Below are 11,385 nucleotides of genomic sequence, written 5' to 3'. Positions count from 1 at the left end.
CTTAGATTTGTGCCCCCTTGTGTGTATAGATAGTTGGAAGTCAGAAAATAGCACTTAAAATTTCGGAACCAGCTCTGTCAATCTAGCCCCTGTCTAAACGGTCTTGTTTACTACTTGGAAGCCTTACATGGTATTTACCACTCACCAGGCATTGTCGGAAGCATTTCATAGACTCGTGTATTTCTTAAAACAATCCTTGTCTTCTACCCACTTTTCTGGTGAAGAACCTGAAAACCTGCTCAGGGGCTTGCCCAAAGCCATGCAGTTAGTACCTTCCAGAGCCAGAGTTTAGACCTGGGCACCTCAGCTCCAGAGCCCCTGCCCTAGGGACCTGCTGTCCTCAGAGATGATGAACCTTGCGGTGAAAAGGGGAAGCGGTCTCTGCTTGTGTTTACAGCCTCATCGGGGGGAGAGAATAAGCATGCACGGAAATGTACCCCAACGCAGCCAGCACACAGGGAAAACCACACATTATCAAGTGCTGTCTATTTGCCATCAAGTATTTCTGAAACAGCCCTGAGCATCCAAAGAGAGTCACTGACCTTAGGGATGTGGTGTCTGTGCTGCTAACTGCCAAGGTTGATAGTTCAAAACCCACCAGATGCTCCAGGGGGGAAAGATGAGGCTGGCTGCTCCCATAAAGATTCAGAGTCTTGAAGAGTCTGGGCGGCAGTGGGTTTTTGGGGAGAGAGAGCAATAAATCAAAGCTAAAGTCTGTGTAATGAGTCCATTCGATGCCGGAAGAGGAGACAGGTGAGGACCTAGGGGGTACCACCAACTCCTGTTGTGCAGGGGCTCAAGGAAGGCTTCCTGGAGGCGGAGAGGGGGTCCATGACGGTTGGTGAGGTGAAGGATAGGAAAGGGAGCTGGCGGAGAGCACACGGGCACAGACCTGCAGATGGAAGGCACACAGGCAGCTCGGCAGCAGGCAGGCAGTGGGCCAGGGGACTGGGGCGGGCCTGGCGATGTCCTGGCCTGGCCCACGAGGGTGGTGGCGCAGTCACAGCGAAACCCGTGCTGCGTCCCCTCGCTCCAGCTCCTCCAGCAGTGCCCAGAGCTCCGAGCATCTTCCTGACTCTCCAAGCCAGAGTTAATTTTATTAATCAGAGCCATGTCTCCGAAGGAATGGCTCTCCTAGAGTCCCTGCGTCACTCGGCTCATTACTGCTGTCATCACAGTCCAGGGCAAGAGTGATTACAGCTTGCAAGAACGGTTCTGAAGCATCAGAGAGATGCGGATTTTGCCCAGAGAAACCTGTGACCAAGATGCCGTGCCCTTGGATCTTCTTGCATCCTCTGTCACGTGTCTCTCCCCACTCAACTCCTCACTTGATGGGGGTATCCTTTGAGAAGAAATTGGAGGGTGGAGGAGGCAGGGTGAGAAGTCAGCCCAGGTGACAGTTCTAGGTCCCAGGGCCCTGGGCAGAACGATGGAAAGAAGCCCGTGTCTGCTGGCCCCTAAGATGGGCCCGGGGGGCGAGGGGATGGGGGTGCTGCCCATCACATGCTCGGCTCCCAGCACTAGGCGGGTGGGCGGCCCCCAGTTAGCCGCCAGGAGTGAGCTTATCATTCACACCAGCCCCAAGTGTCCTCATCATGTAGCCAGGACTAGATGGAGACAACTCGAAAGGAGGCATGAGAGAGCGGGCTGCCGCCTTGCGGAGACGTGACTAATAGAAGCACAATATTGAACCGAGTTCTAATGTAGTTTCATCTCTGTTGTTGAGTTTTCCCTTATCCCGGGTGATAAGGGATTCATCATCCCGGGGCAGTGGATGATGAATGAGGCCCACCATACACTGGTACTAGACTAGGGCTTCCTGCTCTTTTCTGGAGGAAGAATTTCTTCTGATTTCTTACAGCGGGTAAAGGAGCTGGGGGCTAGCAGCTAGGGAGGGCAGCCACCATCGTGCAAAGACTTGGTTTGTGGAGACTGGTCAGGATACAGAGGCTGGTTGGCACCTGTGCCAGGGAGCAGTGGCCCTGGGACGTTCTCATGTGACCAAGCACGGTTCCTTGGTGTCCCCCTGCTGAGCACACAGGCCCTCTCCGGCCTGCACTGACCTCCCCCCCCCCCCAACAGTATGTCAACCCAGCCTTGGAAAGGATGATGGGCTATCACAAAGGTGAGCTCCTGGGCAAAGCACTCGCCGAGCTGCCTGGAAGTGACAAGAACCAGGCCGACCTCCTCGACACCATCAACACGCGCATCCAGAAGGGAAAGGTGGGTCACGCAAGCCAAGCCAACCCACGTGCCCCTCCCCGCACCGGGAAAGCCTGGAGGCTCCTCCTGGGATCTGGGTGTGTAGTCACGCACGCTCTACTGACAGGAAGCCTCTGCTTTGCATTTTTTGGTGTGTATCTGCTGAATGGCTGTGTGGACATGACTTGGGGCATTGGGTCTATGTGCAGATTGTGCTGGTATGGAATCTGACGAGTCTGTGAAACGAAATGCCATCCTTTCCATAAATATCCCCCACCCCCCACTGGGGAAGGAGCCCTGGTGGCCTAGCAGGTACATGTCGGGCTGCTAACCACGAGGTCAGCAGTTGGAAACCACCACCTGCCCCCAGGGAGATAGGTCAGGATTTCCGCTCTCATAAAGAGCTACCATCTCAGAAGTGCACGGGGCAGTCCGACACCCTGCCTTCTAAGGTCCCTGTGAGTCAGAATTGGCTTGAGGGCAGGGAGTTTGGGACCTTGGGTGGCTGGTGGGGGAGCGTGCCTATTTCTGAGCTGAGTTCCATCCCGGGGCTGTGGGCTTTCAGTTCATCCAGTGTTGGGGTAGACTTGAAGAATCGGATGTCAGTATTTACAGGGCTCGGGTTGTTCAAACGGGGCTGTTTGGGTCTGTGGGTTGGTTTTGTTCATTTCTTGCCAGTTCGCCCTTTCCCGTTCTCCGTACTCATCGTGGGTCATTATCGATGGCCGCGTGCTTCTCCGGTGGCTTCCACCTGCTTCTGGGCAGGCGCGGGTAACGGGATGAACCACGCAGGGATGTTTCCTCAGGCTTCTCCTCTCGGCAGACGCTGGCTCCCAGGCTGCCGCTACCTTTGCATGTTCTTTTAAGCATCCGGAATGCTTCCTCCGTACACCTCCTTTCATCTTCCTCTCTCTGATGTGAAGTAGTTAGATAAGTATTCTATCCATCGGGGACGGGGATGAATAACAAGTAGGACCTGCTTTTGGAGGGGATACGATGAGTTTGGATTACAGATAATGACCAAAATTGCTCTCCAACTAAATTTGGAGATGAGATTGAAAAGGAGACAGCATTGTGAAGTCCTCCTGCACGCGTGCCAAGAGAATCCAGCCACCCAGCAGGTGGCCCAGCAGGCATGGCCGCCATCCACCCAGCTGGAAGGGCTGCTGAGATTTGCTCCCTGATTCAGCCTCTCCCTCCCAGAAACAGGGGCCATGCCCCAGGGATGCCCTTGAGGTCACCTGTCTCTTCCTCTCAGCCCAGGGCGCGCTCTGCGCCAACCAGACAAGCAGTCAGACTATCCCCAGGGATGCCTTGGCAGGGAGGCCATGGGGGATGTTAGAAAGATGATGGGCTACAGGGAAAGCCGAAGAGAAGCCCATATCAAACAGGTTTTCCACTTCCCGAGGGGGGCAAGTGAGGTCGACTTTTTGAGCCTCAGTTTACCCATCTGTTAAGTAAGAATGATAGCACCAAGTGTACAGGTTTTTTGGGGGAATTTTGAGAATGGCCTTCGGAGAATCCCTGAACCCCCGATGGCTTCCTCAGGGAGGGGAGTTCGGGGGGGCATGTCATCAGGGAAGAGTGGGGACTCCACCACTTCAGGCCCAGCCTGGGGCACCGGCCAGGTAGCCGGGGCCCTGCAGGGCAGCGTGGCGGTGGACATGCCGAACGCCTTGTGACCGTGAGCCTCCAGTTAGCCAGCGTGGCCGAGGGCACTGTGTGAAATGTCGCAGAAGCGCGTGGAACGTTCTTCCTCCACCTGGCGGGACCTGTGAAGTGGCCGGCAGCCACGGGGCGATTTTAAGAGCTATCTTTGTCCGTGTAGGAGTGGCAGGGGGTGTACTATGCCCGACGGAAGTCCGGAGACAGCATCCAGCAGCATGTGAAGATCACCCCCGTGATTGGCCAAGGCGGGTGAGAACCACCACTTGAACTCTTTTAGCTGAAGAGAATGACTCGGGGCCCTCGGAGGCGTTCTCTGTTTGTATTTTGAAATGTCCGGGAAAGGGTTAGTCCCATTCAGTCGGCTGCAATGGGCTCTACAGAGCACACCTCTGCCCTCTTGGTATCAGCCCCGTGACAGAACTTTCTCTCCTTCCCCACCCCTTTGGTCCTGCTGTTGAACTCTTAGGCAGCATCACCCTGACCACCCCCCTCCGCCCGATCATTCTGGTTCCCTTGCCCCCTACCCTCTGAAGGGGCACGGTTTCTAGGCCTGGCGCTTGATAGCACTGATTTCCACCAGGGCTCCCTGGCTCAGAGTGGCCTTCTGAGCTCTGTGCCGGTGACGTGGACCTTGTTCCCCACGGGGCAGGGGACCCTGGAGGTCATTGGCCAGGGAGGACATGGTGTCCGACCAGGATCTGAGGGACCAGATTCTACTTCATCTCAGATGGCCCAAGACGCCTGTTTATTTTGTGAGAAGATAAAGTAAACATGCACCACCCCCTTCCTGCCCCCCGCCCGCCCCCCTGCCAATCCCCGTTTCCAGTTACCTTTTACAAGAACATGTACAGGGCCAAGCAGGATCCCCTAACAGTAAATCCCTGGTGAGCCTTTGTCAACCAGCCAGCATGTCAACTGCCCCCAGGGAATAGGTTTATAAGGGCTACCCAGCACCATCGGGGGGCGCTGTGGGGAACTATGAGCCGGCTGTGAGCGTAACAGTCACAGGAGGCCAGCGGCTCTGAGAAGCAAACCAGACATTCCTCAAAACCAGCCAAGCGCCTGCGGGGTCTTTTCCCTCCGATTAGTTCCAAAATCCCCTATCCCCTTTCAGATCGGAGACCCCGCCGAATATCCTGCGCCCTGTTGTCATTGGTGGTCCCCTTCTCCTTCCCTGATATGGCCCTGCCCAAGGCCACAGAGGGAGGCTGCCCGCTGGGCCGTCCTCTTGGTGGTCTGTGCTCAGAGGCCCAGGAGGGTGACCATGCCCGGAGCTGTCCCTTTGTCCTTGATCATTATCCATAGGCCATCTCCTCGAGCAACTGAAGCCCAGAGTCCTTTCGTGAGGGTTAGGACGTGTGACCAGAATGGCTAGGCACCCAAACGGGGAAGAGGCACTATTGCCCACGATCATCTGTCAGACTACAGTTTTCTTATCTTTCCGACTTGACAGAGGACAGAAAGAAGTCCTTCTCTCCAGCTCCCCACCACCACCACCCACTAGGATAGGCAGTGAGCTCTCAAAGGCAATTATGATTAAAAGTAGGGGATTTTCACCTCTTCCTATCGGGTGATGGTCATGTCAAATGCAGCCGTGTTGCCTTGTTTTCTCCTATGTTCTCCTCAGAGACCGCCAGAGGTCCTCACTACAAATCTGCCTGGGTTTCATGTCAGGGCTGAGGCCCGGGAGCCATTTGCCTGCTCTCCCCGTGGTCGTGAACAAGACCACAGGCTGTCTCAGGGTCTAGCGTGGCTCTTGACACAAGAGACTTTTTCTCTACCTGAAAGACGCCATCATAATGTTGCCCACATTATGACGAACACGGCATATTAAATATAAAAACAGTCACCATGGCATTTGGTCCCTGTGGAAACCAGTCTTTTTCATATGAGCTAGAATAATATCATGAGTGTCCGCAGACGTAACCTTGTCCTCTGTGTAGCGGCATCCCATCCCGTTCCCAAAGCTAGCCACGAGCCCAGCGTCAGGAGCCCCGTATAAAATGAGATGCCCGTGAGGAAGCGTCTCGGCTTCTGCTTGCATGAGAATGGGGGCACCATGTGTGGAAGGCACGTGTGGGCACGTTTCGTGAAAACCATGCTTTCTCTAGATGGAGTGTTGTTTGAATTTTCAGTCTGCCCTCGAACCGACCCTGGGGTTTTCCTTTTAAGAAGACTGTTGATGTTTTCATTTGCTGATTTGTTGACTCATCTCATATCTGACTTACTAATAACTGATTATTTATGTTATTAGGAAAATTAGGCATTTTGTCTCCCTCAAGAAACTGTGTTGTACCACTGACAATAATAAGCAGGTACAGTATTCAGTTTGCTTCATTTGCTTTGTCAGCTTGCCCATGCGCTCCATTTGTTCTCCACTGTGCTCGCTTGTTTTCCTCCATCTGATTGTAGCTGCCAATTAAGAAGGCTTATGGGGAAAATGAGGCCCCTCTGACAAATACTGAAAACAGAATCGTAACTCCCCTGCCAGCCTGTACTATTTTATTAGTGGTGCACATCACCTTTAATTTAGCTTGGCTGAGCTCTAGAATAATCAGCTTTATGAGAACAGAGAATTCCTTCAAATAACAATGGTTTTAAAGTGTTCTGTTTGCTGTCTTAATTTCTAAGCAAAAAGTTTGTATCCAGTTTACCCCTACAAATGCCTATCAGAACTAAGAACCACTGTGAATTAATACTGTACTTTTTTTAACCATGGCATCTAGCAGAGTGATGCATTTGAGCGCTATCTTCTGAAGTAAGGATTTTAATATGCTGCTAGATTTGAGAACATTTAGCGGGAGTTTCCGAATGTACAGCGACTTTGGTATCTTTTAAAATCCACTCGGTTTTTCTCGACATGATTCATATTCAGTGCTGCATTGGGTTTACTTTCATGCTTCACATGCTGTTGAGTAGCCCATGCTCAACAGCCATAATCCCCAGTGGTCTCTTTTTGCAAACATACAACACGTGGCCTTTGACTTTGAAGATTTTTCTTAAAGGGACAATGTCTCTAAAGGACACGGAGGACTTCTGGGCCTAATGCCATTGGTGTCCAGCATGGAGGTGGCTGGTGAATACATGAGCAGATGGCGAAGTTCAGGCAGGGCAAGGAAATGAGACCCAGGGACCAGTGTTCCCAGGAACATTTTGGCCCCTGCTGGTGAGACGTGGTCTCCTCAAGGGGAAATTGGGGTGAAGTCTTGCCAGCCACGCAGAACCATTTAGTCAGTTGTCACCCTGCGTCCGATGTCTCCATCGCCATATGCTTTCTCATAATGCTTTCTCAACATCAAATGCCTGAGTATTCCATCTGGTACCAAGAAATTGTCTCTTAATACCAAAAAGTTAGCCAGATAGGCAAGTCCGTGGAACCACTGGGAAAAGGAGGAATCGGTGTTCACTGATTCTTCCGGCAGCAAATTGCAGGCATGTCATGAGGAAGAATGATGACATGAGTCAGGGTCTGCATGACAGGTGACAGAGGCAGAGGGACAGCTCCAGAAATCCCAGTATTTCTTTAGAGCCCAAGAAGCACAACCCAACAGGGATTCGATGTGTGTCGACGGTGCAGAGCGCCGGCCCACTTGGACTAGCCAGGTACCGTTCATGTCCAGACCGCTTCCCACAGGGAAGGGCCTTGCCTTGCTGCCTCGCCCCTTTCTGACTTGGTGAACGGGAGCCAGCCTCCCTTTGACCAGTGTTCCTGCCACAACTCTAAGTGTGCAGACCCCATCCTGCTTTCGACGCCCATTCCAAGACACATAAAATAGTGCTGTTCTGATAACCCTCCCCCACCCTAACCCCCAAACACCTAATTCCCCTAGTATGGTCTCCTGCTACCCCAGGTTTATCAGCGCTATTTGCATGGTAAGCTTCCCTCTCTTCTCTGCCAGGGTCACCAGCCTATGTTTGCCTCTCTGCAGCCACTGTGCCTGGCACACAGGGCCGCATTAGCATAACTGAGATGATGGTGTCAATCCCAGCCTCCTGAATCTCGGGAGATTAGGCCCGACTTGAGGATGCAGAAGCCAAGGGCCACCTGTCCTTTTCTGAGGCTCAAGGCGAAGTGTCTTCTCTACCAGGAGTTAGCTGGTGTTTGAGGAAGTGTAGAAACACAGAGCGCTGGTTGCCTGGGCCATTGACGTCACCTTACGGTGCTGCACAGACCTAGAGAGATGCCGAGATTTTCCAACAACAAAGCACTACACTTGCTCTGACTAGCCGGTGATTTTCCTCTGCTCAGAGAGGCCACATGGAATGGCGGTGGGGTCTGTGACTGGCAGGGCTCCCAGGAGGATGGGAGCAGCCTCTCTGCAGGCCGTTCCCGTGGTGCTGCTCGGCTGTGACGTCGGAATCTGCCAGTGGGTTTGCATGTTAACAAGGAGTGAGACTGTGAGCCATGCTGCCGTCTTCTGGGCGACACTTGTCATCAGCACAGCTCTCCTCTCCTGTGCGAGCCTGCAGCTCTGCCACCAGACTGGAAATGATCAGTGAAGTTTTTCTGCTGTCGACATTGCACATGATCTGCACACTGACAAGGGCATGTGTACACACTCTTGCACAGGTGCTCGTGTGCACAATACATGTTTGTTAGCACAAGTACACACAACTTGCATGTATATGCACATGTACACACACGCACACGCATATGCATGCACTCTCTTGCACAGTCATATACACAGAGGCACACCCTTACACATAAACACATCCACACTTACCCACAAATCCATACATGTTCATACTTATGCAGGTACTCACTGACACATGCAAATACACTCGTGTGTTCACACACACTCATGCACACACTATCTGGACTCCTACATGCACACATTCACAGAAGCATGCACACACAGACAGCTCCTCTTATATACACACACTTTCCAAATACATATTAAGCGTTTGCCCTGGCCCAAGGCCCTCCAGACCCCAGGGCCCGTGGACAGCACCGCACATGAGAGGTGGGAGCCAGGTGTTAAACTGTATGAGGCGGGAGACCGATTAGGACTTGTTTAGAATAAGGGCCCGTTAAGTATGTAGTGTTCAATGGGCACAGCCAGGCCCGAGCATCTCCATCTCTGTGGCTACTTGCCCCCCGGAGGCCAAGCTGAGGAGCTTCAACAGAGAAGGTAGGGCTACAAAAAAGCCAAAGCATTTCCTAACAGACCCTTCCCAGAAAAACTTGCTGGCCTCGTTTCTAGAAGCCCATTTTCTTTCCCACCTTCTTAGACCAGGGGAAGTCTACCCAACCCTACAGAGTGCCCGCCAACACCCACACACTCTGCTCTCATGCCAACCCCTGCGTGCTGCTCCAGAGCCCACTGCCTGCCTGGGAAGAGGTGAGGGCCTGATTTTTTCTGAGGTTTTCTTTTTTCCCCTTTTCCTGAGAAGGAGATCCAGAGTCTAACATGGGCTGCACCTGCGGGCCAGGACTCAGGCTGCAGAGGGCCAACCAGGGCGCCAGGACACTGGCATTCCCGGGCTGCTGGCCTGGGGAAGGGGGCGGGCCCAACGCAATCAGACATGCATCCCCTGGCCTCGTGGTCTCCTCCAAGCTTCAGGCACAAGATGTGTGGCATCTAGATGGCAAGAAAACCACCCAAACCAGTTGACTGAAAGTAGATTCCAACTCATGGCAACCCGTGTGTGCGTACACTCAGTGGCTGTGATCTTGCGGAGGAAACTCACCAGAGCATGCTGCCAAGCTGCTTCTGGGAGGGTTCCCACGGCCAGCCTTTGACTTCGTTGGCAAGCACTGTATCGTTTTTGCCACCTAGAGACACCTAAGAGTTTCAGAAGTAGATCGGCAGGTGCTTCTGAGTAGACTTGAACCATCAACCTTTGACTCAACAGCCACCTGCATTTACTGTGTGAACCATCCAGGAAGGCAGCTGTGCTGTAGCCGTAGGCTTTGGAGCCTGGGGAAGAGAGTGTGGGCACCCAGTGGACAGGAGACTTGGACTGTAGCTGGCAGTGTCTGCAGGGAGTGCCTGGCACTCTGTCCGGAACCAGCTTGCTTGTTCCACACGGAGGGTGCGCGTGCCCGCGGGACTGGCCGAGGCCAAGCCCTGACCAGGCAGGTTCTGATATGAAGGCAACTTGAGAGCAAAACGAGGCTGGCTCCACCTCAGTTTCTCAGAGGGCTGGGCAGCGGCAAAGGCAGGGTGTCTGCCTCTGGGATCTCTCTGGCCCTCATTTCCTGTCGGCAACGTTATTCAAACTGTCAGAGAAAACAGGGAGGGCCTAATCTCTGAAGGCAGGCAGTTGGTTAACTTGAATAGATCTGGCATGGTTGAAAAGGGTACCGTTTCTTTCGCTGCAGCCGGAAGGAAGCATTGTCACAGCAGAATCAGTCTGGCGACCAACATTAGGAGGCCTGTGTGTGTGGCTGACTGGAGGTCAGGAGGGGCAGAGATGAGGGTCGAATAGGCAGGCGCACAATGGGGAAAGCTTGCTTTGAGGTACACTGGGGGGGCCCGTGCATTTTGTTTCAGGGTAGGCTGTTTAATCCTGAAATCATGGTAAAAGCTAGAAACGCTGAGCTTTACTATGGCGCTAATGCATAAGACTGCCTGCAGGAGAAGCTGCCAAGGGTAAAGCAGTCAGGGATGGGAAAGAGGATTGGCGAGTGTGGGGAAGGAGGGACCGGCCCTGGAGGCAAAAGCAAAGGAAAGCTTTAGGGGTGCAGCTTAGGTGCAACATAACAGTCAGGGGCCTCTGTAGGTGGTGAGTTCCACATCGCAGGAGGTAAGTCAATAGAAGTAGACTGAGCACTCCTTAGGAAAAGCTGACTAAGGGGCTCACTCAGCATGAACTAGATTTCCAAAAAACAAAAAACCAATACAAAAAAATTCACTACCATCAAGTCAATGATGACTCATAGTGACTGTAGGACAGGGTAGACTGCCCTTGTGAGTTTCCAAGACTGTAAGAGTAGAAAGCCTCCTCTGTCTCCTGAGGAGCAGCTGGTGCTTTCGAACTGATGACCTCACAGTTAGCACCCCAACATGTACCCACTATGCCGCGGGGTTCCATGAACTAAATTAGCGGTTCCCTGGACCAGTGACAGCAGCATGCCAGGAACTTGTTAGAAAGGTACACTCAGACCTACAGCCCCCTGGGTGGCCAGTCTGCTCTGCAGTAGAGAACTATTGGATAGGACCGCAGAGCCCCGCACCATCGCTAAAGCGCTGGGCTTTTAGCCATAAGCTCAGCGGTCCCAGCCCGCCCCGCTGTTCCATGAAGAGGCTGTCTGCTCCGATCGGCAGTCCTACAAACCCTACGGAGCTCTTCGTTTGCCCTGTGGGGTTGCGTTGAGTTGGATTTAGGGGCCTCGTTTTGTGGTTTGGTTTTGCGAATGTGTCAGGCTGCATCAGGGTCTGTTTTTGCTCTGCGTCAACAGAAAGATTATCGTCAGTATATATCCCTTGACCTCCTAAGTATGAGGATCCTGACCAGGCTGCTCAGAGCCCTGCAGGGTCGGGGGGTGGGACCCCAGCTCGGCTGCAGCCC

At 53.1% G+C, this 11,385-nt stretch overlaps 1 protein-coding gene across 1 annotated transcript in view; it reads left to right on the top strand.

Moving 5' to 3' along the window:
* Positions 1-11,385, top strand: part of PDE8B (phosphodiesterase 8B) — a 164,580-nt gene that overhangs the window by 60,568 nt on the left and 92,627 nt on the right. The window contains exons 7-9 of the mRNA XM_045285214.1: positions 2,083-2,223; positions 4,031-4,119; positions 6,125-6,185. Of these exons, the coding sequence (XP_045141149.1) occupies positions 2,083-2,223; positions 4,031-4,119; positions 6,125-6,185 (291 nt within the window). The remainder of the gene's footprint in view (positions 1-2,082; positions 2,224-4,030; positions 4,120-6,124; positions 6,186-11,385) is intronic.

This window comes from Echinops telfairi, unplaced genomic scaffold (genome assembly GCF_000313985.2).
Source record: "Echinops telfairi isolate 266 unplaced genomic scaffold, ASM31398v2 ScPeMD7_7469;HRSCAF=8507_1, whole genome shotgun sequence".
NCBI lineage: Eukaryota > Metazoa > Chordata > Mammalia > Afrosoricida > Tenrecidae > Echinops > Echinops telfairi.
Note: the sequence above shows the minus strand (reverse complement) of the source record. Positions and strands in the feature narration are given on the sequence as shown.